General features: G+C 37.2%; 2 protein-coding genes across 2 annotated transcripts in view; one reads left to right on the forward strand and one right to left on the reverse strand.

Moving 5' to 3' along the window:
- syn3 (synapsin III) overlaps window positions 1-27,178 on the forward strand; it is a 41,547-nt gene that overhangs the window by 1,827 nt on the left and 12,542 nt on the right. Inside the window, exons 2-6 of the mRNA XM_039660555.2 lie at window positions 1,012-1,362; window positions 3,732-3,789; window positions 6,625-6,716; window positions 9,665-9,821; window positions 10,382-10,471. Of these exons, the coding sequence (XP_039516489.2) occupies window positions 1,031-1,362; window positions 3,732-3,789; window positions 6,625-6,716; window positions 9,665-9,821; window positions 10,382-10,471 (729 nt within the window). The 5' untranslated portion in view covers window positions 1,012-1,030. The remainder of the gene's footprint in view (window positions 1-1,011; window positions 1,363-3,731; window positions 3,790-6,624; window positions 6,717-9,664; window positions 9,822-10,381; window positions 10,472-27,178) is intronic.
- Window positions 10,539-25,268, reverse strand: LOC120470886 (metalloproteinase inhibitor 3). Its single transcript, XM_039660556.2, has 5 exons — window positions 25,103-25,268; window positions 18,118-18,200; window positions 16,224-16,335; window positions 15,297-15,418; window positions 10,539-13,690 (listed from the first exon to the last, which is right to left on the reverse strand). The coding sequence occupies exons 1-5, from the start codon at window positions 25,224-25,226 to the stop codon at window positions 13,493-13,495; spliced, it is 639 nt and encodes a 212-aa protein (XP_039516490.2). The 5' UTR covers window positions 25,227-25,268; the 3' UTR covers window positions 10,539-13,492.

Raw genomic sequence — 27,178 nt, forward strand, 5'->3', positions numbered from 1 at the left:
AAGCGACTGGTATGAGGCTCCAGTGTGTGATTGATGATCTGATCGATATATCCAGACTTCTCTTCAAACTATTTTACGACTGTACTGTAAATCTGATTTAATTTCTTTTCCGCAACTCTTCATTTGTATTTCCATTCTATTCCATCATGCATGTTTTTTCCCAGAACGTTGAATTTCTTTTTAATCTATTCTGTAACAATTTAATTGAACGAATCTATTATATTCCACTGCATTATTATAGAAAATATGCATTGGAGATTCTTATATTGTATTTTATTTCTTGAGTTTCATTTCAGTTTTTATTATTCTATTCTGTGTCTGTTTTATTACGCAGCGTGTCTAATTAATCTTCTGCTATATTTATTTTCCATTCTTCCATCCCATTCTATTAATTCTATTCCAGAAGAAAATGTTCATCACACAGTAACTGTATTTTAATTGTTAAAACATTTGGTAAGTAAACAGAATTGTATTAAGTTTAGTGACAACATTAGTATGTTGACGTGGTACAGCGTTTAATTATTGCTCGACACAAATTGCACAATTTCAATTCAGTTCTTGTGATTCGGATCTTTATTCATTTGGATAAATATTAGATGCATTGTTAAAAGAAATGCAATATCTCGCCACACACAGCCCTGTCCACTGTGTTATCATTAAACCTTACAAATGACAACTCAAATAAATAAAATATAAATTAAATTCCTTTTTTTATTATAATATTTATAATTATAATGTACACTGATTGATGATATTGTGTTTGAGGGATATACATTACGGTAAGTTTTACTGTATCTTTCGACATTGTTTATTGGTGTTTATTAAATATGGAGTAAGATATGTCACGTGATCTGTCACGCCACGTTCACAAGCGCCAAAACGCTACTGCTTGAATTTCGTAATAAAATTGACAGAATCCGAGAGCTGAGAATTAGTTTCATATCTAAAGTGTGTGTTCTCGTTAATCTAATGACTTGTGTTTAATGATCTGTGTCTGTGTGTGTTTCTCAGATTACCCAGCAGCCTCAGCATGAATTACCTGCGTAGGCGTCTGTCGGACAGCAGCTTTGTGGCGAACCTGCCCAACGGCTACATGACGGAGCGATCCAGCAGCTCCAGCAGCTCTCCCGCGTCCCCGGCCACTGAGCGGCGACCTCTGACCCCTGCGACCCCGACCACCCCAGCGACCCCGGCCACCCCAGCGACCCCGGCGACCCCGGGGTTCCTCAGCTCCTTCTCCAGCGTGGTGAAAACGGCTCAGATCGCTAGCGCTGTTCAGGCCAAAGCCGCCGCCGCTCCTGCTAAGCCTAGCGTACGCAAACCCAGAGTCCTGCTGGTCATCGACGACCCGCACACTGACTGGTGAGAGACTCAAGTCAAGTCAAATACAAAAATCATGGAAATTAATTTTATTTTATGATTTTAATTTTATTAATGAAATTTAGAAAAATCATGGAAATTATTTTTTTGAAAAGAAATGGATATTAATAAAATCATGAAAAAAGTCATGAAAACAAATAAAATTTAAAAAATAAATCATGGAAATGAATAAAAAAATTTAAAAAAATCATGGAAATTATTAATAAAATCTAAAAAAGTCATGGAAAATTTATATAAAAAAAAATTCAGGGAAATTAATCAAATTTAAAAAATCATGGAAATTGTTAAAATTAAAAAAAGAAATAATGGATATTAATAAAATATGAAAAAGTCATGGAAATTAATAAAAAAAAAGAAATCATGGAAATTAATACAATTTGAAAATCATGGAAATTAATACATTTAAAAAATAAATCATGGATATTAATAAAACCTGAAAAAGTAATGGAAATCATGAAAATTAATAAAAAAAAAAAATCATAGAAATTATTACAATTAACAAAAGAAATCATGGATATTAATAAAATCTTAAAAAGTCATGGAAATTTATAAAATTTAAAAAAATCATAGAAATTAATCAAATTAAAAAAGAAATCATGGAAATTAATAAAATCAGAAAAAGTCATGGAAATTAACAAAAAAACATGGAAATTCAAAATTTAATCTGAAAAAAATCACGGAAAGTAATAATCTATTCAAAAGTGAGTGAAAATTAAAAATTAAATGTAAAAGAGTCACATAAATGAATAAAATCTAAAAAAAAAAGTCATGGAAATGAAAAAATAAAATCAATATTTTTTTTTTTCGTTATGCCAAGATCTGAAATGTTTTATTGAGTTGAAACTACCAAAAGAAATTGCCATTTGAGAGTTAAAATAATTTTAATTAACATTTTTTATTTTTTATTTTTTACATTATTGAAGAACTTAATTATGAAATTTAGATTTAAATTTAGATTAAAATGATTAGAATTTAATAGAATCTATATTTGTAAAGTGGTTCTGTGTGAGCGGCAGAAGCTGAAGCACGACCTGTGTTTCACCACTAGAGGGAGTGAGAGTCCATCACAGACCAGCAGGTGGCGCTAGAGAAACACACATCAACACACACACACACACACACACACATTAACACACTCCTCTTCATGAGAGCCGGCCTGTGAGTTAATGTGAGGCGCGTCATATAGAGAAACACTGATCAGACGTTGATGTCTGGGAAACTCGTCGTCTCAGCCGACACTCTTATGAAGATCTGTGTGTGTGTGGGCATTCCTGAGTGCAGTCAGAGAGAGTCTGGGAGACTCGGACTCGTTCCCAGCGCTGATGATCGGAGTGAGGACACAAACACAGCTTCTGTCACAGCGCCTGTCTCGACATTGAATTTAATGAATAATATTATAGCAAAAATAAATAATAAAAAAAATTATACTAAAATAAATAATAGCAAATTGTAATAGCTGATACTAATAAATAATCGATAAATAAATAATAATTGCAAAAAACATGCATAATAAATAAAATATAAGGAATAATGTAGATAACGAAAATGTAAGTAGAATGAAGAATTTATAATAATATTAATAATAATAATAAACAATAATAAAATAAATAACAATTTATAAATTAAATGTAATGAATTGTATATCAAAAATACCTAATTGTACTAAAATAAATAATAGCAAAATTGAATACAATGAATATTATAACAAAAAAACAAAAATACTTTAATAAAATAAATTAAATTAGTAATACAAACTGAAAAGTCATGGAAATGAATCAAATCTAATAAAATAAAATAAATTAAAACATATTTATCAATAAAATATAATAACAATAACAAAATAAAATAATTTAAATAACAGTAAATAATAAATATAAAATAATAAATTATAAAGATAAAATTAAAATGATATATATATATAAATAATTATAAATATTAAATTATAATAACATCAATAAATAATAACTTACAAATTAAATTAATAATAATAATAATAACAAAATGAACAAATAAAATAATTTATATAATAATAAATATACATATAAATTAATAATTAAATAAACAGTAATTTATTAATAGAATATAATAAATAATAAAAATATTACTATATGACACTATAATTTATTATAAATAATAAAAAAACAAAAAAATAACATTATAATATTTTAACAAATATGAAACTAAATGCACTTATTTAATCGCTACAACACGGATAGATAAAAATACTTTTTAAAAGAAGTAACGAGTAATGAGTTACACTACTTCTTAAAAGTAACTTCCCCATCAGCACTGTGTGACACTGGTCAGATCCGGGTTTGAGTGTTTACTGTCACATGATTGGTGTTTTCCAGGGCCAAGTACTTCAGGGGCCGGAAGCTGAACGGCGAGTACGAGATCCGTGTGGAGCAGGTGAGAAGCCGAGAGCCGAGCGAATGTTCACCGTCTAGACCTGCGATAACATCTGTGCTGCTGTTCACACACACACACCCTGTCTGAACCTCACACACACCATCCCGACAGCCTCTGAAAACCCCCTATTTCCTCGTATTGACGTGATCATAGTCTGTGATCAGAGTGATCTGGTTTAATTCCCCCCAGAAGCGTCTCACACGAGTGTGTTCCCGAATGCTGAGACACACTCATTTAATGGCCACCTATTATGCACAATTCACTTTGAGCATTCATGTGTGTTAGCAGTGTGTGTGTACACACACAACCTATAAAGGGCTTTCTTAAAATCTCCATAAATCATAAGCACTGTCTGTGATGTCACTTTTGCAAAAGCCCCGCCCACAACTGTTGACGGACACTGCTGTATTAGCATAGCCCTGCCCCCTGAGTGAGCTGTACACACACACCATGGAAGTAAAATAATGCCAAATGTTTTTGAAACAAAAAAGCTTGTTGAATTGCACTACTTGAAAAAAGTCTGCAATGGGCTGTAAGTCAACATGGTTGTATATTTAAGCTGTGAATATTTCAATTCAAAACATTTCGCACACATTTTCATTATTAAAAATTCAATAATCCATTTTTTTTTTACTTTCAGATTTCACTTTCAAAATGTTCATTCCATTTAAAAAATTCAACCTTATAATATTTAACCGGCAATTTTCGGTCCATTTTATTTTGGCTTTACAAAATGGCTTCCACAGTGTTTCAAAAAGCGCAGGAATGTCAGTAGATCTCTGACTCATAATCTCCATCTGATCTGTAAATCCATCATAATCTCAGTCTGTTGCGTGAGCTCTTGAAGCCCCGCCCTCTTCCTGAAAGGGGGCGGGGAGCAGCAGCTCATTTGCATTTAAAGACACACACACAAAAATGGCGTGTTTTTGCTCACCCTCAAAAAGTGGCGATTTTAACATGCGATAACAAATGATCTGTGGGTATTTTCAGCTAGACCTTCACTAAACACTCTTATTTTACCTCTTGTAAAAAGGGGCGTAATGGGTTCAGCTTTAGATGTAAACAGAGCTGGGGTTCAGGCGGGTTTATCTCCGGATAAGGCTGAGGTTTATCTGCTGGCATTAATAACACACACCACAGACCCGCCGGACCCACAACAGAGGCTCTGTGCTCCTCGGGCCTGTGATGTTCTCCAGCGTCTGCTCGCCACATCTGGATCCAGGCTGACCTCCAGATGCCTGTCCTCGTGTCCCCTTGTTTTTTAGTATTAAATAGTATTGGCGAGTATTTAACTAAAACTCAATCCATACTAAATATTCTCACTACTTTAAATAACTTTAAAAAACTCTGTTTGTACAGATCTTATGAGGATGTTAAGGTTATTTTGTCCTGTGTGTGTGTGTGTGTGTGTGTGTGTATGAGAGCTCTGGTCATGTGATCGGGTGAAAGGCACCTTGCGTTCTTCACCCTAATGACACCCATTAGCTTTGGCTCCAAAAATACCTGCCAGGATTCCAGATGGATCATGACGCCAGCTCAGACTTGGAAAGCACTGTGGACTCTGGACTGTGTGTGTGTGACTTTTTTATAATGTGTTTCTGAAAGAGTCTCTTCTGCTCACCAAAGCTGCAGTTATTTGATCAAAAATGCAGTAAAAACAGTGAAATATTATTATAATGTAAATCATCTGGAGAAAATTCTGTTTTTAATTTTTTTTGAGAGCAGGATCTATTAGATATATGTAAAAAAAAATATATATATATATATATATATACAAAAATACTTCATTTCCCAGAATGCATCACCGGTGTCGCAGTTCACTTAATTCTCCTCCAGTTTGACCATTTCAAGCTTCGCACTGATACACTCTTCATTAGGGTTAACGAGTGTGTGTTTGGATGTGGGAAGGAAACAGATCTAGCGTTGGTCTCTTGGACTTTCTCCTGTTTTTCTCTCCCAGCAAGAGAAGCCTGAATGCGAGACCGTAACCATGGCAACCCAGTCTGGCACGCCTCCCGTGCTCTCGGCCAATCCAGTGCCTTCATGGCAGCCGACCAATAGGAGTGACTTATGTGTGTGTCCTCTAACTGCTGTTTGACCTTCGTGTGTGTGTGTGTGTGAGTGAGTGTGTGTCAATGTCTACATCCTGGAATAGTAAAGTGTATAGTGCGAGTTAAAGCATTTATTATCATTCAGGGTTGTTTAAAAAAAAATGGAAATAAATACATTAAATTAATCAAATGGATCATTTATAATGTTACAAACGATTCTGTTTCAAATAAATGCTGTTCTTTTAAACTTTTAATTGGTCAAAGAATCCGAAAAAATAAATAAATTACACTTTACTATATATTCTCATAGAAAACAGCTGATTTACATTGTAATAATATTTCACTGTTTTATTCTGTATTTTTGATTGAATAAATGCATAATCTTCTGTTTGCCACAAATGCCTGTTTTATATGGTGTAAAAAATATTGATATAAAAAAAATATTGGCTCTTAATAGTTAAGTTAATGTGTGACGCTGGTTTACGGAATCACAATATTAGATTTGGTGTTTATAGATTGTAGAAATCTCATATCTGTGATTCTGTGCCTTCAAAAAGCTGATTTATTGTCGAGATTGAACTGCTGGAACAGCCGACCAATAGTGTGAGTTTGGGGGCGGGGCAATCTGTTTGACTGACCAACGGAAACCTGTTTGAAAACACTCATTATTTTACGTATTTTTCCCAGTTTCTTTGGAGTTTAATGAGTGACCGACTCCGATTGGGCGTACGTTCTGTCATGTTTGATGTGTTTGACTCTGATACGCCTGTGGTGTGTGTTTCAGGCCGAGTTTTCTGAGCTCAATCTGGCGTCGTATGTGAACTCGGGCTGTACGGTGGACATGCAGGTCAACCGAGGAGGAACCAAAGTCGTCAGGTTTGAAGTCTCCTTGTATATCACACACTGCCGGTCCAAAGCTGGTTTTAATGTTTGTTTAATGTTGTAAGATTTTTAATGTTTTTTAAAAGAAGTCTCTTCTGCTCACCAGGGCTGCGTTTATTTGATAAAAGAAAAAAAAAACAGTAAGATTGTTAAATATTCTAGAGTTCATTTTAATTTTCTATTTTAATATATTTAAAAATGTAATTTATTCCTCTGGTCTGGTCAAAACTGAATTTTTAGCATCATTTTTTCTTTATTTAATTTCTTTTCCCCCCAAAAAAACTAGAACTTTCATTTCATCAAATAATCCTGAAATAAGTGTAAATAACTGTGTTCGACACTGATAATAATCATAACTGTGTGTTGATCATCAGATCCTCTCATTAGAGTGATTTGTGAAGGATCATGTGACACTGAAGACTGGAGTAATGATGATAAATTCAGCTTTGATCACAGGAATAAATTACACTTTACTGTATATTCACATAGAAAACAGATGATTTACATTATAAAAATATTTCACAATATTACTGTTGTTTTTGTATTTTTAATCAAGTAAACGCAGCCTCGGTGAGCAGAAGAGACTTCTTTTAAAAACATTAAAAGTCTCACCGGTCCGGAGTGTTTGGCTGGTCGTGTGCGACTGCAGTTATATCCGTTGTGTGTGATTAAAGTCTCACACTGGCTCTCTGTGTCCCACTGAAGAACAATAAACCGCAGGTGTGATTTGAGACGTAGTATTAATAAACCTCATACTACAGTATGTAGTTCCTCACACACACACACACACACACACACACACACACACACACACACACACACACACACACACACACACACAGACACACACACACACACACACACACACACACACACACACACACACACACACACACACACACACACACACACACACACACACACACACAGATGTCCATCATCTGCCAAACACATGGAGTCAGTGTGATTATTTATACCTGCCTCACTTAACCAGACATCTTATACTAGTTTAATAAAAGCCACTATTAATAGTTGTGGTGTAATTCAGTCTCTCAAAAGTCGGGTCAGCAGCAGATCAAAAATGCAGTGAAAACAATGAAATATTATTATAATGTAAATCATCTGTTCTCTATGTGAATATACAGTAAAGTGTAATTTATTCCTGTGATCAAAGCTGAATTTATCATCATTACTCCAGTCTTCAGTGTCACATGATCCTTCACAAATCACTCTAATATGAGGATCAGATGATCAACACACAGTTATGATTATTATCAGTGTTGAAAATAGTGATACATTTTATTTATCAGGATTTTTTTATGAATATAAAGTTCAAAAGAACAGCATTTATCTGAAAAATAATCTTTTGTAACATTATAAATGTCTTTACTGTCCCTTTGGATCAATTGAACGCGTCCTTGATGAATTAAAGTATTAATTTCTGAGGTATAGTGAACAAAAGCGAAACAATTTTACACACTGAAAGCGGCTCATTTTCTCACTTTTTTGTGATGCTGCCATGCAAAAAAATAATTCCTGTTCTTAGTAAGTATTTTTGTCTTGTTTTCAAGGTAAAGTATCCTTGGAGTAAGGACGATATGATATCAAGACTTGTTTTCATAGATTGTGTGTTTTATATCGGTGTGTTTTGTCTTTCTGCACTGGAAGATCATTCACTTGTTTTAACTTGTTTGTATTAAACAGGTGAAAAAATCAGTACAGCAAGACAAAACACACACGCATCATTGAGACAATCTTTGCAAATCTAAGTATGATAAGTAAATGTATCTTGTTTTTAAAGAATTTGCACTTAAAAAAAGCTATTTCAATGACTGGAGGAAACGGGTGATGATAAACACACTGGTCAGACTGAATGTAGATGTTTGGATTCTGAGCCTCTGACGTGGATCTTCATAATGGTGTTTTTGTGCGTTTATCTGTGTGTTTCTCAGCACATGTCCGCGCAGTGACAGATATGATGGTGCAGCTGCTGCGCTCCGTCTCAATCAGATCATTTGCTGCACATTCTTCTGCGTTCCTCGAACACACAGGCGCTTTAAGTGCTTCTGTTCAGTCTGTAATCATCATCTGCTCTATTTCTAGATACTTTCAAAAAAGATTGAATCCAATATTTTGTGATAGTATTGCATAATGAGAGATTTCTACGGGGATAACAGTAATAATGACGGTGCTGTTGAACCAGAAGTTAACTAGCATTCAGACGCTTAAACCGGCAGTTAACTAGCGTTCAGATGCTTAAACCGGCAGTTAACTAGTGTTCAGGTGCTTAAACAGGCAGTTAACTAGCGTTCAGGTGCTTAAACCGGCAGCTAACTAGTGTGCAGATGCTTAAACTAGCAGCTAACTAGCATGTAGACGCTTAAACTAGCAGCTAACTAGCATGCAGACGCTTAAGCCAGCAGTTGACTAGGGTTCAGACATTTAAACCAGCAGTTAACTAGCATTCAGATGCTTAAACCAGCAGTTAACTAGCGTTCAGACGCTTCAGCCAGCAGTTAATTTGCATTCAGACGCTTAAACCAGCAGTTAACTAGTGTTCAGACGCTTAAACGTCAGTTAACTAGTGTTCAGACGCTTAAACCAGCAGTTAACTTGCGTTCAGACGCTTAAGCCAGCAGTTAATTTGCGTTTAGACGCTTAAACCAGCGATTAACTAGTGTTCAGACGATTAAACGTCAGTTAACTTGCGTTCAGATGCTTAAGCCAGCAGTTAACTTGCGTTCAGACACTTAAACCAGCAATTAACTAGCGTTCAAGCGCTTAATACAGCAGTTAACTAGCGTTCAGACGCTTAAACTGGGAGTAAACTAGCGTTCAGACAACAGTTAACTGCTTTAGTAGATGTGCTCCTCATTTATACTTGTGAATGAAATGCTTTTAAATGATTATGTGCGTCCCTGATTTAGTTCTTCTCTCTCCAGATCGTTCAAGCCAGATTTTGTGCTGGTCCGCCAGCACGCCTACAGCATGACCCCGGGTGAGGACTTCCGCAGCCTCGTGATCGGCCTGCACTACGGGGCCGTTCCCAGCGTCAACTCGCTCTTCTCCATCTATAACTTCTGCAGCAAACCCTGGGTGGTGCGTTTACTATCCGTTTACACCGAGAGCAGTCACACTAAAGTGTGTTACACTGCAAAAGTTCTCAATTTAGATTTATATTAAATATTATTCAAAAATATTTCTTTCCCCAAAGACTATTTATTATAAAGACCATACATCAATTAATATATTTTCTACATTAGTTAACATGAAATAAACCATTTATTAATCTTAGTTAATGTTACTTATACATATTTAAATCAAAAGTTATATTTGTTAATATTATTTAAAAGCTAAAATGGGCTAAGAATGAACAGTTGTATTTTTATTTACTAACAAACAAAGAATGGTGAATATTGAATTCAATTTATTGGTTGTTAGTTAATGTTAGTGCATTAGTCGTTAACTAATGGGAACTTATTGAAAAATCTTACTAAAATACTTTATAGGCTTCACGTAAAGTGTTACTAAAGTCGTTTTTAGAGGCGGATTGAGTTTTGATGGAAGATGAAGACAAACTTTGTGTTCCTAATAATTATGAATCTCTCAGGAACATAAAAACACTTGTGTTGATGTGTGTTTGTGTCGTCTTTCTGCAGTTCTCTCACATGATCAAGCTCTATCAGAGTCTGGGTCCAGAGAAGTTCCCACTCAATGAGCAAACCTTCTTCCCCAACCACACACAGATGGTGAGTCACCGCTTTAACTACTTAAACTAGTCCTCCGAGAACAATAATGACGAGATGGAGTCACAGAGCCATTTTCATAATCTTTATTATAAAAATATAAAACAGAGAAATTAAAAATCGAAACATTCTTCGAAAAGCTACTAATTGAAAAATGGTAATCTCTCTCTCTCTCTCTCTCGCTCTCTCACACACACACATTTTACACAAGCTTTCAGATTCTTCAGTGAGAGTAAAACAGGTCTGGTCTGAGCAAGTTTGTGTTACGTACACAAAATATTGTTATAAAAACTTGAGTTGGAGGCTGAGACCGAACGTCTAGTTAACTAGTGTTCAGACGATTAAACCAGCCGTTAACTAATGTTATCTGAAACTTCAACCAGCAGTTAACTAGTGTTCAGATGCTTCAACCAGCAGTTAACTAGCGTTCAAGTGCTTAAACCAGCAGTTAACTAGCGTTCAGAAGCTTCAACCAGCAGTTAACTAGCATTCAAGTGCTTAAACCAGCAGTTAACTAGCGTTCAGACGCTTAAACCAGCAGTTAACTAGTGTTCAGACGCTTCAACCGGCAGTTAACTAGCGTTCAGACGCTTAAACCGGCAGTTAACTAGCGTTCAGATGCTTAAACCAGCAGTTAACTAGTGTTCAGATGCTTAAACCGGCAGTTAACTAGCAATTTAGAAGCTTAAACCGGCAGTTAACTAGTGTTCAGATGCCTAAACCAGCAGTTAACTAGTGTTCAGAAGCTTAAACCAGCAGTTAACTAGCGTTCAGGTGCTTAAACTGGCAGTTAACTAGTGTTCAGATGCCTAAACCAGCAGTTAACTAGTGTTCAGACGCTTCAACCGGCAGTTAACTAGCGTTCAGACGCTTAAACCGGCAGTTAACTAGCGTTCAGATGCTTAAACCGGCAGTTAACTAGCAATTTAGAAGCTTAAACCGGCAGTTAACTAGCGTTCAGATGCTTAAACCGGCAGTTAACTAGCGTTCAGAAGCTTAAACCAGCAGTTAACTAGCGTTCAGGTGCTTAAACTGGCAGTTAACTAGCGTACAGATGCTTAAACCGGCAGTTAACTAGCGTTCAGATGCTTAAACCAACAGTTAACTAGTGTTCAAGTGCTTAAATCAGCAGTTAACTAGCGTTCAAGTGCTTAAACCAGCAGTTAACTAGTGTTCAAGTGCTTAAACCACCAGTTAACTAGTGTTCAAGTGCTTAAACCAGCAGTTACTGTAACTAGTGTTCAAGTGCTTAAACCAGCAGTTAACTAGTGTTTTTCCGTCTCAGCCTCCAAATGAGGAATGGAGCAGAAATTCTGATGAAATTAACATGAGTTTAGTGGTATAAAATGATTATTCTAGCAGTTCTGATGTGCTTTATTTCAATATCGATGCACGATTATTGTGCTTGATTCATATTCGGTACCCTCAGAATCAGGATGAATGTTTACTTTTCCATTTAGAAAATGGATCGACGAAGCATTAGATTTCTCTCATCAGCGAGGTCTAGATGTAGAAAAGATATGGATATGAAGATGATTTATCTACTGATTATAATCTTTGTTTTAAAATAATAAAAAAATACTACTCACAATTTCATAGCTTATATCATAAACAGCAAGAAGGAAAGAGTCGAACGCACGGATCGCTCTTCGCTTGTGCTGGAACGAGCATCATAAATATATACCGAACAGTATAAATCTGGCACATGACATTTATCTGCGTACATATACAATTTATATCATTTAAATCATGTTTAAAAGCAATACAGCACTATAAAAGAGCGGTATTATTGCATTCATAAATTACTTCATATCTCAGTGGGTCGTGCTAATAAGGATCGTTTCGTTTGGGGTTACCCAGCTAACAGGGAATGTTCTCTCAACGTTATGAACAAACGCTCTTACAACATTAATGGAACGTTCATTCAAAGTTATCTGGTCTTTAATACTGTTCTCAAGCTCAAAACGTTCTTAATACAGTCAAACCAGCATCATCAGTTTATCCGCTATAGTTTAGAAAGGGGTGATAAACATGGTCTCAGATCAGTGGATGTGTGACTGGTTTTGTCCGTCCTTCTGTTGGACTCTCACACATGATTTATGTTGAATATCTGTCAGCTGTTAAATTGAACTACACAATTAGATAATACCAGTTTAGCTCAACCAGTGACCAAGCAATGCTTCATGTTGTTCAGTGTGAGTGTAAAAAGAGCATTAGCAATTGCAAAACACACACTTCAGCTCAAAGTGGAGGAGTCATTATTGGTCCCAAATGTCACTGGTAGTCGCTGTATAAAGAATATTTGTGTGTAATATATCCCAGTTTACTTTATTTTGCTCTCCTCACTTCCTTAATGAGCTATAGTTTCCTGATCACACGAGTGAAACAAAATATTAAAAAATTATATCTGGTGTCTGAATAATGTTTGGTTTGACAGTTTTTTTTTTTGTTTTTTTTTTTTAAATTAAACATTTCAGTTTTACGTTTGTTAACGTTTTTTAAATGTTGCAACTTGTTTCAGAACGTTCATGTTTGAAGAATGATACAATGTTAATGTTCCCTTAACGTTAATAAGAAACTGGACATTGGTGGAACATTATCGTTCTCATAACGTAATGGGAACGGTAGCAAAAAGTAATAAACAAACGTTATCTGCTTATTAATAATGTTCTCAAAACTTTAGCGCAAAAATATTCTCTATTTATTGACTATTTGTTTTTTATCTGAAATGTTTCAGTTGATGTTTGTTTTTAAATGTAACGTTTTTCTACTTGCTTTAGAACGTTTAAAAGGAGCGTTCCATAATGTGTGAAGAATGATACAATTTTAACGCTTTTTTTAAACGCTTAAACGTCACGGAACATTAGCGTTAGCGAAACGTTCTTCGAACATGTTTTAGTTAGCTGGGTAATCACTCCAGGCCTCACGTTTCATCTAATTGACATGACCCGTTGCTGAACACACACGTGATCCGATGTGGGGCAGTTAGTCATCGGGGGTCAGGGCGGGGTCAGGGGTCGGGGTTCAGGGGTCGGTGGTGTTGATGGTCACTTTGTCGCGTGTGGTCATCCCTCGGTACCAACTGCAATAACCCTCTTTCTGCTGAATGCAGGCGTAGTGTCGGGACTGATACCCGGGGTATCCAAAGTGGGACAACATGTCGGTCCACAGGCACTCGTGTTTCGAGGTCACGAAACAGGGCAGGGAGTGGCACGGCTTAATCTGGAAACAGAGGAAAGTGTGTGTCAAGTCAAGTCAGCGTTTCGAGTGTTTCAAAGCAGCTTTACAGAGATTACAGGACAATAATGTAACATAGTTTGTTTCTAGAAGAGAATAGAGTCAGTGATGGTTCATTTTTGTCGTCTAGTGACGTGCTGCCAAGATGGCGACTGCAGGCTCCACCCACTTTGGGCTTCAGAAACACTACGGGTGACATCACACACACACTACGCACATAATTATACAGTCTATGGTTGAAACTGGTGGTTATGGAAAGGGGCGGGACATTTCCCAAACACACTCGAAGCGCTCGGCCAATCACGACACACTGCTCCAGCCGACCAACCAATCAGAGCACAGTGTGCTTTTCAGAAGGAGGGGCTTCATAGAGACAGGAAGTAAACAGAGCATTACTGACTGACTGAGAAGAGAGGAGCCGCAACAATGGAGAATATGAGGAGAATAATCAACATTCGAGCGGATAAAACGTTTTGTTTCGGTCATAACCTGTATTATTTGACCTGTAAAGTTATTTTATGGATTATGATGTTAGACGTAGCTCTACACACCCATGCATTATTCATTTTATTAGTCTTTTATTGGTCTTCTAAAAAGCCCACAGCCCACAGCATTGCTTTCGAAATGCGTACGAGTGAAAGTAGACGGATTAAAAGGCATCTGGTGAATGACAGTTTCCAGGTGTTTCATGAATGCAGGCCATTCAGAAGCGATCGCTCCGAGTCTTTATCTGTGAACAAATATGCATGAAATAATCATGAACTGTCAGTGGTGTTTAAGGAAGACTGAAGCGTTTGGTTTTCAAACTGTATGTCTGCATCGTTAAATCAAAGTGTGCAATCAGAAAACATATCTAATTATTTGACATTAAAAAAATTCATTTTAGGTCCATTTCATTTTCCTAAAGTCTGCGTGGTCCGTTTTCATGCCAGTTCTGTGAGTTCTAGTTAAATTTTAATAATTTAAAAAGTGTTTTTTTAGGAATTCTGTGTTCGTTGTTGTCATAATACCACATGGTTGTGCTTTAACTCGTGCCGCCACGTGTTTAGCGCTGCACCGATGGGCGGCGCTCGGATCCAGGGATGATCTGTGGTTCTGTGTCTCAGATCTGAGTCCAAACCCGTTTGAGTTTGGCTTCTGAACTAGCGGTTTAATCCTGGTGCCAAACATCTGGATCCTGTGTGGATCTGATGGATGACATTGCCCAGTCATTTCCCCATCTAGGTTTCCTATAGACCCGGCTGTGAGTAACACACTTCTGGTGAATTTGGTTACATGTTGTTTTTGCCAAAGTAACTTGCGAGATGTATGATATTCCATCATTTAATTTCTCCACGTATTTCATTTCTGTATCTAATCGATGACGAGTCTATTTTGGGCGATGGTTCAGACGTCACTGACAGCCCAAAGTTTGCTTTGTTTCAGCCTTAGATATATAGTCAGCATCTAAGGCTATTTTCATGGCAAAAATACAAATATCATCTAAATACAATAAAACCAAGCAAACAAACACAACGAGTCTTTTTTAATTAACAGATGATGAAAGGCATAATCTTATTAAATAAGTGAAATAACTTCATAAAAACCTCACCCTGCAGTTGCAGCCCAGCTGGTAGCGGTGGTTAATGCCCTTCTTCTGGGCCAGAGACAGGCGTTCCCAGCGCTCGTTGAAGTTACACAGGCCGGTGTAAACCTTCCCATCGTGAACACGACCTGCGAACACACCAGAGGCCGGTCTCAGACAGGGACACACATTCCTCCAAGCTCAAGCTTACTTACAGCACATGTAATGCAGCCGCTACACTGTCTGTAGTATAAATATCTAAAAACTAGAGGAGTAAAATGACATAAACTTGTTTTCTGATAAAAAACTAATACAAATTAAGTGATTTTTTTCCTTAAAGCAAAATTATTCAGAAAAACAATAACAAATCTTAATTCAAAGGGAAAACAAGAACCCATTTTATTGCATGAGTATTCGAAGAAAAGAGTCGATATACTCCAGAAAACGTGTGTTTACACGAGTGTTCCTCTGAGATATCCCCTCTCTCGGCTTAGATTAAGCAGTTAGCCGGTTATATTCGACTGTTTGTGTCTTATTATCAGAACAGCTGCGCGTCACATGATGGTTCGCTCTTAGATGATCTCCGGAACGCCACAGAGCCTCAGCTGGTCACACACACACACACACACACACACACGAGTCTGGTTCAGGAGACGGCAGATTTATGCCGGCAGATTTTGGCGCAGAATGAAAGCCTGTTAACAAAGACTGCATCATTTTATAGTTAAATGGCCATGTGATTAAAAATTGCAGTTTTAATGGGGACATGTTTGTGCTGAAGGTCCTGAGAGGAACTATTGTGTGTTTCTGCTGCAAAATAGATTTATTAAAGGAAATGGGGGTGAGATAGTAAAATTTCAATATAAACACACACCTGTGCCAACATGTCCTAACACAGGCAAGAAGACAAGACAGAAAAAGTTGCACAAGGGTATGATGATGGCGGCGTCTCACCTGTGATCAGGTACTGGTATTTGTTGATGTCAAACTTGACTCCGCACATGCTATCGGAGTTGTGTGTGTAGATGTACTGCACATGCTGGATCTTGTCGAAGCCCTTGTACATCTACAACAGATTAACACAAAACACACAATTCAGGAGCCGGTTTAAGTGATAAAATGCTCTCACCTTCAGTGGGAATATCTGAGAAGAAAAACGTCTGTGTGGGTTAGGGTTAGGTGTGTGTGTGAGAGAGAGACAGATATAGGCTAAAAAGATCATAACTTAAACTAGTCAGTGTTTAAACTAGACTTAAAATGCAGTCTAGTTTAAAACTACTTAAATGACTAACTTTAACTAGTCTAAAAAGAGTTAAACAAGTATGAAAAGTGATTAAACTTGTCTGAAATCGACTTAAAATAGCATAAATTAATCACAAATTTTAAACTAGTCAATGTTTAAAACTAGACTTAAAAAGCAGTTTAAAACTATTTTAAAAGAACTTAAATTACTAACTTTAACTAGTCTAAAAAAATACTTAAACTAGTTTTAAACTATACTGCTTTTTTGTAAGTCTAGTTTAAACACTGACTAGTTTAAGTTGTTTTTAGACTAGTTAAACAAAAAGCTTAAATGACTAACTTTAACCAGTCTAAAAAGAGCTTAAACTTGTCTTAAAAGTGATTAAACTGGTACGAAAATAACTTAACCGAGGCTAAAAAGCATAAATTAGTATAAAATTAAAACTAGACTCAAAAAGCAGTTTAAAACTAGTTTAAAAGAGTTTAAATGACTACCAAAAGCTTTCACTAGTCTAAAAAACAGTGTAATGTCGTAAAAACTAAAAAAGACAATTTGTACATTGAAATGCATTCAACAATAGTGCAATATATACACTTCAATACAATTTAGATATATATATATATAATATATTAGATGTTTACAGTAAAGTATATAATATAAAATACAATATAAAGAAGTAAATCTGCTCTTCAGTGTGTTGGGGGTCACGGGGCGCTCGTTTGGACGCTTGTCTGGGAATAAACACATCTGGGATGTTTTGTCTCAGGCCTGTGTTTAGTCTAGAGCAGGAGATCCAACAGGAGCCGTGTGATCGGAGCGCAGGTCATGTGATCAGCAGTCGGCTGGTGTTAAAGGGACAGCTTTATTCTGTCCTTAATTACGCATAACCCTCGTGTCGCTCCCACCTTTACGCTCATCTTCAGGACACAAATTAAGACATTAAAGATATAAGATATTTAGAGCTAAAATCCACGAGAATTGTTTTTTTTTTTGCCGCACAAAAAGTTAACACCGACTGTATTATTCAGTCTTTCGTTCTCTTCGGAGATGAATAAAGCCGATTTTTCTTTTTTTTGTGCACAGTATTCTCGTCACTTCATTAATTAAGGTTGAACCACTGTAGTCACATGGACTATTTTAACGATGTCTTGAATAAACGAGTGTCTCTTCATCCTAAAGTCCTCGTTCTCTCAGACACTGGCTTCACACTCATCCACACACACACACACACACACACGACGGTTCTGGGCATGATGAACATAAGCAGCGGCTCATACACTCATCGACTCCTAATTATGACCAGAAACGGATAAATTTTAATTCTGCTGTTTAAAACAAGTAAACAACCAGTCATTATTATGCGCAGAAACTCTGTATATTCGAATATATCCCGGTTTGAAGCGTGTGACGTATAAACACACACATCGACCATCATATGTTCAGCGCTCATGTAAACACTGCGATCTGAGCTCAGTCCGACTGAAACTCAAGCTGTGCATGTGAACCGCCGTGAGCCGCCGGGTTTCATGGGAAACATCACAAAGTCGTGTTCTGCAGATGAGCGAAGGTGTGGCGGGTTTGGGCCGACTCAGACTCAGGTCTCACCTTCATCTGTTTGACGGTGTAGCGCAGGGTCCCGAACGGACGGTCATCCAGGAGCTTCTTGCCCACCACTTTAGCTCTGATCACTGCAAAACACACACACACACACACACACACACACACACACAGATCAGAATCCCAGAATGCATTGAGACAGGTGGGGGAACAGAAATGCATGAGAAATGTTCTTTTTTATGGCTTAAACAACTCAAGGCATTGAGTTGTTAAGCATACATTGAGAGAGTATGAGTGTGTGTGTGGGGAACTAGACTGCTTCCTCAGAGACCGCAGAACGAGGCCATGTCAATACATGCGTCCTTTTCCCATAATCCCCTGCAAACACACTCGAGTCTCCCCGTCTGTAACCCGTCACGCATGACACACTCGCGTGACGTGTGACGCCTCGTCTACAGCGGCCAGTGTTCAGGTCCGACAGAGCCTAACGCTGGAATGCTTATCTTCCACTGCAGGAATTTCCTTCCCAGAATTCTTTGAGGCTCACATTCCTCAGACCGGTGAAAAGCCCATTCCTGCGTCGTCATCAGCGAACAGGGAGCGCTCCAGCAAACTGACTGTCGAAATCCATCTTTCCCATAACCCAAACTCTGCAGCGGTTTACCCACTCATATCAGAACTGCATATTCGAATCTATACTTAAAAACATCTGTTTTCTGGAGCCTGTAACTCGTCTGTGGTGGTTTGGTTTTATTTGTATTCATTGGTTTTGGTTTTAGAGCATTGCACAGCACATTTTTAAAATTGTGCTTTATATAATAAATTGAGATTGAAAGTTCTGGCAAAGATATGAACAAACGTTCTTCCAGGAACATTTAAAAACCAGATAACGTTGATCGAACGCTTTGTTAATTTCAATATAATTAGGGCTGTGCAAAAATTAATTGTGATTAATCGCATCCAAAATAATAGTCTGTGTTTACATAATATATTTGTGTGTGCTGTATATAATTATTTTGTATATATAAATACCTATGTATGCATGTATATATTTAAGAATTATTTGCGCTTACATTCTGTATATATATATAAATACATAATCTATATTATATAAATATAAATATTTTATATATGAATAACACATTTTCTTAAATATATACATGCATGTGTGTGTATTTATATATACAAAATAATTATATACAGCACACACAAATATATTATGTAAACACAGACTTTTATTTTGGATGCGATTAATTGCAAATAATTTTTGCACAGCCCTAAATATAATACATTAAGTTGAGTCTATAGATAATATTTAATGGACCTGAATTTATTGACTAATGTTAAATATGTTAAATACTGTAAGAAATTAATGTATTATCTAATGGGAACGAAACATTGCGTCACCTTGGTCGCCTTTCTTAATAGCGGAAACTTAATTTAATATTCAACAATATTATATATAAAAATACCTCCTGCATTGACACCATTAAATGAGTCACTGCTTTCTCCAGAGCGGCTATCTATAAATATTAATGAACTAAATTAATAACTTTTTACAACGAAAATGAACCATTTACTTATAATGTGATCCTCTCTCTAGACAAACTTTGTTGCATTATTATTATTATCATCTCTGTAAAGCTGCTTTGAAACACTATATTGTAAACAGCGCTGTAGAAATAAAGCTGACTCGACTTGAAGAGGTTTGACCTCTCGCCGGAGTTCAGAGGTCACAGAGCCGCGCTCTGATTGGCTGAGCCGCTGTGCCGGTTTTCTGGAACTCTCCCGTGACCCGAATGTTTATGTAACCCAATTCCTGTGAAGTCCACCTGTCCGCCCCTCGGCCTGGCCCTCGGCTCCATCCTCACGGCTATATTTAAGAGCGTCTCCATAAGCCTCTGAATCATACATGAAAGCCCAGAGCCGGCGCCCGCTGTGAGTTATGCATATTCATGAGCCGCACACAAATCTGACTTACATTCGGGAAAGTAGGCGGCCGTTTGCTCACAGAGGTAAATGGGTTAACGCAGGGAAACTCTTGATTTGTGACAAAACTAGTGATCCTTATCATACTTAGTCAACCAATCCTGTGTTTACGTGACCAAAAGACTCAATTTTACTCAATCTGTTTTAGTAGAGATGCACGTTATATCGGCCACAATTAAACCAATATATCGCCATCATATCGGTATCGGCCGATATTTGTTAATTTTTATGTTATCGTTATCGGCCCGATAATAAAATTTGGCTGAAATTTAAAATTAAAGCTGATAAATAATGAATTATTTTCTTCAACAGTTGACATTTGAGATTCACTGTTCAACATGATCTTAATTGCTTGAAATATGATTGGAATCAAAAAGGAAAATATAGTGCAAAATGTGCCGTCATATCGGCTACAGGAAATTATAATGAGAACATTATAATTGTGTGATTGGGAAATGGATTTTAATTGTGAGACTTTTGTTTTTGCAATCAGGCTCTCAAAATTTATAAAAAAATTGGATTTAGATTTATCGGCCGATATATCGGTTATCGGCTTTTAAATATAAAGAATTATCGGTTATCGGTATCGGCCAAAATGTTCATATCGGTGCATCCCTAGCCACAATATCGGTATCGCCCGGTATATGTTCATCTTTATGTTTATCGGCTTGATAAAAAAAGATGTAGCCGATATAGTAAAGCTGATGAATTTCTAGGGATGCACCGATAGGAACGTTTTACCGATACCGATAATCCTTTATATTTGAAAGCCGATAACCGATATATCGGCCGATAAATCTAAAACCAAATTTTTATATAAGTTTTAAGAGCCTGATTACAAGAAAAAAAGTCTCACCATTAAAATCCACGTCCCAAACACACAATCATAATGATGTTCTCGTTATAATGTTCTGTAGCCGATATGACAGACTGAACTGCATTTTTGAAGTGATTCCAAAATCATATTTCCAGCAAATCAAATCCATCATGTACCGTGACTCAGAGCGCATCTGAAGCGTCTTCAGGTGTTTTTATTGCGCATCGAGTGATTTATTCAGTAAATGTGTTTCCATCGTAGTTTATGCACAAAAAAACGTATCAACCTCATTTGAGTGCGTTTATGCGATATCCCAAGAACATTTTTTGTTAACAGAATACCTACAGTTGAAACTCGAAAAACTTGTGCAAAAGTTCATTTATTTCACAACTTAAAAGGTGAAACTAATATATTATATAGACTCATTTCATGCAAAGTGAAATAAATTAATTGTTATAATGCTGATGATTATGGATTACAGATATGAAAACCCCAAATTAAAAATTAAAATATCGTGAAAAGGTTTTCATATCTGTATCAACATTATAACAAATAAAGGCTTGAAATATCTCACTTTGCATGTAATGAGTCTATAATATAATATATTAGTTTCACCTTTTAAGTTCTAATTCCTGAACTTTTGCATGATATTTAAGTTTCACCTTTGTAGATCATGCGTTCGATTAACGGAAAACTGATCAAATGCGAACGCAAGGCAAGCGGCTTGATACAAGCATTGGTAAATGATTTTCCACTCATGCACGAGTTGGTGTGATGTTTAACCAGAGCATCTCACCCCATCGCCACGTCAGATGGGAACCAGACCTCCCTCCGTTGGCGAGGTATTAAACTCCAGGGGCCAAAGTGTAGGGCAAAACACTAATCTGGAGCTTGAAAGGCCTTCAGAGTGAATAGAGCGTTTCAATTGCCTTCAAAAACCCTGCCAACATGCGAGATCGGCACTGCTAACTCATTCTGGAGGCCGTATTAGCAGACACCGCTATACTGGCGTGTTTAATGCGTGTCGATGAGGAATGTGGCGCTCATGGTGTTTCACAGTTTGTGCATGTGCTGTGTTTCTGTGCCTGTGATGTGATGATTTAAGGAGCACATTTGTGATTCATCTCCCGTGCGTTGATTACAGAGCGCGAGGCACTTAAACACGCGAGTCGTAAATCATCCGTCCGCCGGCGCTTTGAAGTCAAGCGAGGGAACGAGACGGATAAACGGCCCGATCTCAGCCCAGCTCAAAGCTGCAGTAGTGTGCACAACACAGAATATTCACACTTAGTTAGTTAGAAATAACTCCGGAAAGATGCATTCTGATACACTATATTGCATATGAATGATATTTATACTGATTTAAGATACAAAAATTTGGTGTAAAAAAGTAAATTTCACAATTACAGCAAGTAACACATTAGATTCAAACATGAGATTTAGCTTTTTCTTGTAAAAAACACATTTAATTTACAGCTTTGAAAAACATTTGTACATTTGAATTAATCTGACGTTTTTATTACTGCCACCGTTTTAATGTTCATATTATATAATCGTTTTTGTTTTTCCGAACGCTAATATCATTAAAAACGGCATTATGTGCAGTTTAAATGTTTTCGCACTTTTTAAAGTAAAAAAAAATTCCTTATGTGAAATTTAAACGTTTGGATAAACTTAAAAAACATAATTTGATTAATTGATTATTGCAGAAATGTTTCATTCACTGATTTCGATGCATTATTAATTGTGCAGTTTCTCGCCTCATGTAGGTTTAAAGCGCATGCTCCATTATTCTCTCCAGCTCTTTGTTACCCAGAAGCCTTTGCTCCATCTGATGCCTCTGGAAATATGTTACACATGGCAGCGGAGAGCAAAGCCTCCTGCATTCTGTAGTTCTGGTGGAAATCTGTGCGCCTGGCGTCCCGCCACCGATTCAGACACGCTCACAATAGCCACAGTCTCTGCCTTTCATACAGCATGAACACCAGCACAAAGCCAAAGTCACATTTTATGGGACATCTCAATATCTAGTTTATCCACAAACACATCATCAGTATGCAAGTCATACGTGGCCTCTTAACCAGACAGTCCGGCTCCCATTTCATCCGAGCGGGACCTTGAAACCTGTTAAACATAGCAGGACACGCTAACGTCAACATGAAACGCTGGTAAAATAAGCCGATTATATTCTATGAAAGGAGATTGATAACTGAGGGAAGGTGATGAGGAAGTTATTACATTTTGACTAGAAAGAAACCGCATTAAGTCCATTATAATGTGTCCAAATCTGAGCAAAATCACCAATATTTCAAAACAATTACCTAGTTTTTAATAGTGTCAAATTTACTCTCTTTATCTTGAAATAGATTCATTTTTATTGTTATGGGATTGTAATATGCATCATTATAATGACAGAGGAACTATATCGCTAAATGAACGCTAAAACGCCGACAGCCAATCAGATGAACCATAAAAACGCCGACAGCCAATCAGAATGAATGCTAAAAACGCAGACAGCCAATCAGATGAAAGATAAAAACACCGACAGCCAATCAGAATGAACGCTAAAAACACCAACAACCAATTGGAATGAACGCTAAAAACGGCGACAGCCAATCGGAATGAACGCTAAAAACGTCGACAGCCAATCGAAATGAACGCTAAAAACGTTGACAGCCAATCGGAATGAACGCTAAAAACGTCGACAGCCAATCGGAATGAACGCTAAAAACGGCGACAGCCAATCGGAATGAACGCTAAAACGTTTTTTTACGCGGTTCGACTGTTCGTCCACACGGAAACGCAGTATCAGGACACTGAGACATTTTGAAAACCCCTGCCAGGGTGAGGATTTTCAGAAACGCCGGTTACAGTGGTGGTGTCGTGTAGACAGTAAAACCGGGGTTTTTGCGACGTCAAAGTGTGCATCCACGCTGCGTCGTTATCCCCCTACCGCAACCTGTAATAACTTTTTGTTAGCCTTCTGATTGGCCACCGTGGCTTTACAGTTAGGGTTATATCACCGCCTGCTGGTGTGGCATGCTCTCGACCGCGCTTAGCGCGTTTTTGCGTTTTCATGTGGACGCAATTTTTTTTAAAAGTAAAAACGCTGGTTATAAAAATACCCGTGTCCACGTGGACAAGGCCATAGAGAATAGCAGAGTAACACCACAACTTTAACAATAAAAATTCTGAAAGCCAATCAGAATGAAGAATAGAAACACTGACGGCCAATCAGAACCCATCTTGCTTTAAAGAGTGCGAGGATTTAAAAAGACAGACATCTTATAATAAACAGAATGATAACACTAATATTGTTATTATAATTACAATTATTATAATTATAATTATAGTTTTCGTTAATGGTCTGAACTCCTTTTAAATCAGAGGAGCCCTGATCTCAGGGTTAATGTTTTCTGCTAGTTTAGATCATTTGTGCTGCAGTGATTGAGATGTATTACTGCGGTGAACCAGACCTCATCATCTTCATTAAACCCTTATGAAAACATCACAGATATTCCAACATCATAACATGCAAATCACTTCAGATGGACCAAATCTCAGATCCTGCCCATACAGGCGCACAGATGAGCCCAGAATATGAAGTTTCGTGTTCACTCTCGTTGTAAAGAAAGCTTAATATCCATATAAAGTGAGCTTCATTCACATTCCGCTTGTTGTTGATAGTTTGCATAATCAGACACGCGCAATTTAGCAGTTTGCGTTCATATGCGCGCTCATGTGTTCGCCAGTATATAGTTAACATTAGCTCTTATGCATGCATCACTGTATTGCTCTATCAAGGCACGTTAAACGTTTTAGAAACTCCAAATATTCAAGTAATAGTATATTTTAGGATCACTTATTTATCAAATACGAGGGAGAAGTATGAAAAACAACATCTCGAGTTGCGTTCGGCGTTCGCGTTTGTTGCCATGGATACCGCAAAAACTTTCCGCTTCTCGTGTTTGACTAAACGCGCAATGACGCACTTGAGTTTAAACGATATTAGATCCGTTTTTTATCTTATGATGATGAGGCGTTATAACACAACGCTACAGGAGAACGGACGCGCGCGGGTGAAGAAGAACATCTGCGCGCGCTGATGTTGAGTAAATATGCGCTGACTGTTACATAATATGCATCTCACAGTCACAGTGCTGTGTTATGAATAACTCGCTGCTCACACAGACACACACACACACACACACACACACACACACTTACCGATGTCGGAGTTGCAGTACGCGTCCTGTGGATGAGACATCGCGCATGAACACGCGTCCGACGCCTGGTTCATCAGACACACGAGAGAGAACAGGAGGAACACGAGCACAACACAAGGCTTCATGCTGAAGATTAATAGTCACACTTTCTGTTAGTGCGCTTCCAGGCGCGAGGTACATATAGTGCGCGCGCGGTGACGTCACGCGCGAGCGCTGCAGCCGCCGACCAATCACAGCGCGCACCATTAACATTACAGGCGCATGACGTAATGGAAGTGACTTCATAAAGATTCTGTTTTTTCCCCCTCGCCTGTGTTTTGAGGCTCTCCTACCGCGGACACGCGCCTCCACTGAGAGAGAGAGAGAAAATGAGGGACATGTTACGAGACTGTGGCTTTCTCAAAAACCTCAGTGACTCACTTGTGTTGAGATCTGCAATACCAGTTTGTCTGAACACTACTCCTCTTTCTTTATTATTCTACTGTATGGAACATATGAATAATAAACTCAATAAAACTGTGGAATCACACAAATGGAAGTAAAGTTATGTGGTAACCAACATGTGTTTGGTAATCTCTGCGTCTGGTCTGACCAGTCGGTGTCTCTGCTGTTCCAGACTTTTGGTCAGAAATTGTTTTTTATCATCTGATAAATATTGCAAAATTGCAATTTTATGGGACTCTGATCTTGAGATGGTTATCCGTGCTTTAATTTCCTCATGTTCAGATGTAGAACGATTATGATTCTCCTAAAAGGCAACTCTGTTATTTAAACAAGCTTTTAGTTGACTGGGTGTTATTTTGGGCTCTTTTAAATTAAATATTTTTTTGAATGTATATTATTTTATTATTTTGCTTACACTTTGTGATTTTATCTGTGAAAAGCACTCTATAAACATTCCATTATCATTAATACACATGCATTTATTAATTAATATACATTAATAAACATTGCTATTTATAACATGAACTATGACTATGAACAGTTAACATTAACAAAAATGTATAAATACAGTAATAATAATATAATAATAATTATAATGAACTTTATTTTCTATGGTGCCTTTAAAAGATACATCTCAAAGCGCTTCACAAAAATAAGAAAAAAAAATAAATAAAAGAGAAATACAACAATATAAAGGAAAAGCATTCAGATATAAAACATGTTATCAAAACAAATCCATATTTTGTGTTGGTGTTTTATATTCAGCATTAATACGCTGTTGTGTGTTTGATCATGAGGCTGAGATGCACGTTCTCCTCCACTTCGCTCATGTTTTCCTTGTGGTGGAAATGTTTTCCTTGCATCGTGACGACTCGCTCAATAGTAGACGCTATTCATACTCACTATTTCTTCATTTTGCAAATATGTAAATGCGATTATGCCAGATGGGTCTGGTGTCTCGGACTGAACATTCTTCATGTGTTGACTCAGTTACTCAGAGCTTCTGGGACGGAAAACTGCAGGTCTGCTCCTCAGAATCCCGTAATCCTCCATAAATACTCATGAATTAGCCGTAATGATCCTAATCTCGTGCGTTTGGGCGACATCTCAGCCGCTCCACTGTACGCTCTACTGTACGCTCCACTGTACACTCCACTGTACGCTCTACTGTACGCTCCACTGTACACTCCACTGTACGCTCTACTGTACGCTCCACTGTACGCTCTACTGTACGCTCTACTGTACGCTCCACTGTACGCTCCAATGTACGCTCTACTGTACGCTCTACTGTAAATCTGCATCTACTATTCTAGTACTGTACAGGAGTAAATCTGCATTTCCTTCATTCACTTCACTTTCAGTGTGAAAATAGTGAAACATTTGCCAAAAATATAACTTTTTTGTTGTTATTACAAAAAAAACAAGCTAGCCAAAATAACACAAAAGCAGTGTAACGCACTACTTCATAAAAAGTAGTTAAGTAACTTTTATGGGGAGAAGCGCAATCATGTAATGCATTACTTTTAAAAGTTACAGCGCTTTTAACTATATAGATTGTTTCAAAGCAGCTTCACAGTCACTGTAAACAATTATTTTCATGATTTACTGTATCTCAACTTTATCTTTTGTCAAA

This window comes from Pimephales promelas, chromosome 24, assembly GCF_988280905.1.
Source record: "Pimephales promelas chromosome 24, fPimPro1.hap1.1, whole genome shotgun sequence".
Classification (NCBI taxonomy): domain Eukaryota; kingdom Metazoa; phylum Chordata; class Actinopteri; order Cypriniformes; family Leuciscidae; genus Pimephales; species Pimephales promelas.

What these genes read in the sequence shown, in the direction of transcription:
- LOC120470886 (XM_039660556.2), bottom strand. Translation starts at nt 25,226, where the DNA reads ATGAAGCCTTGTGTTGTGCTCGTGTTCCTCCTGTTCTCTCTCGTGTGT. An exon ending in ACACCGTCAAACAGATGAAG is followed by an intron (nt 16,336 to 18,117) that starts GTGAGACCTGAG and finishes AATCTGTTGTAG; the next exon opens with ATGTACAAGGGCTTCGACAA. An exon ending in AGCTGGGCTGCAACTGCAGG is followed by an intron (nt 13,691 to 15,296) that starts GTGAGGTTTTTA and finishes CTCTGTTTCCAG; the next exon opens with ATTAAGCCGTGCCACTCCCT.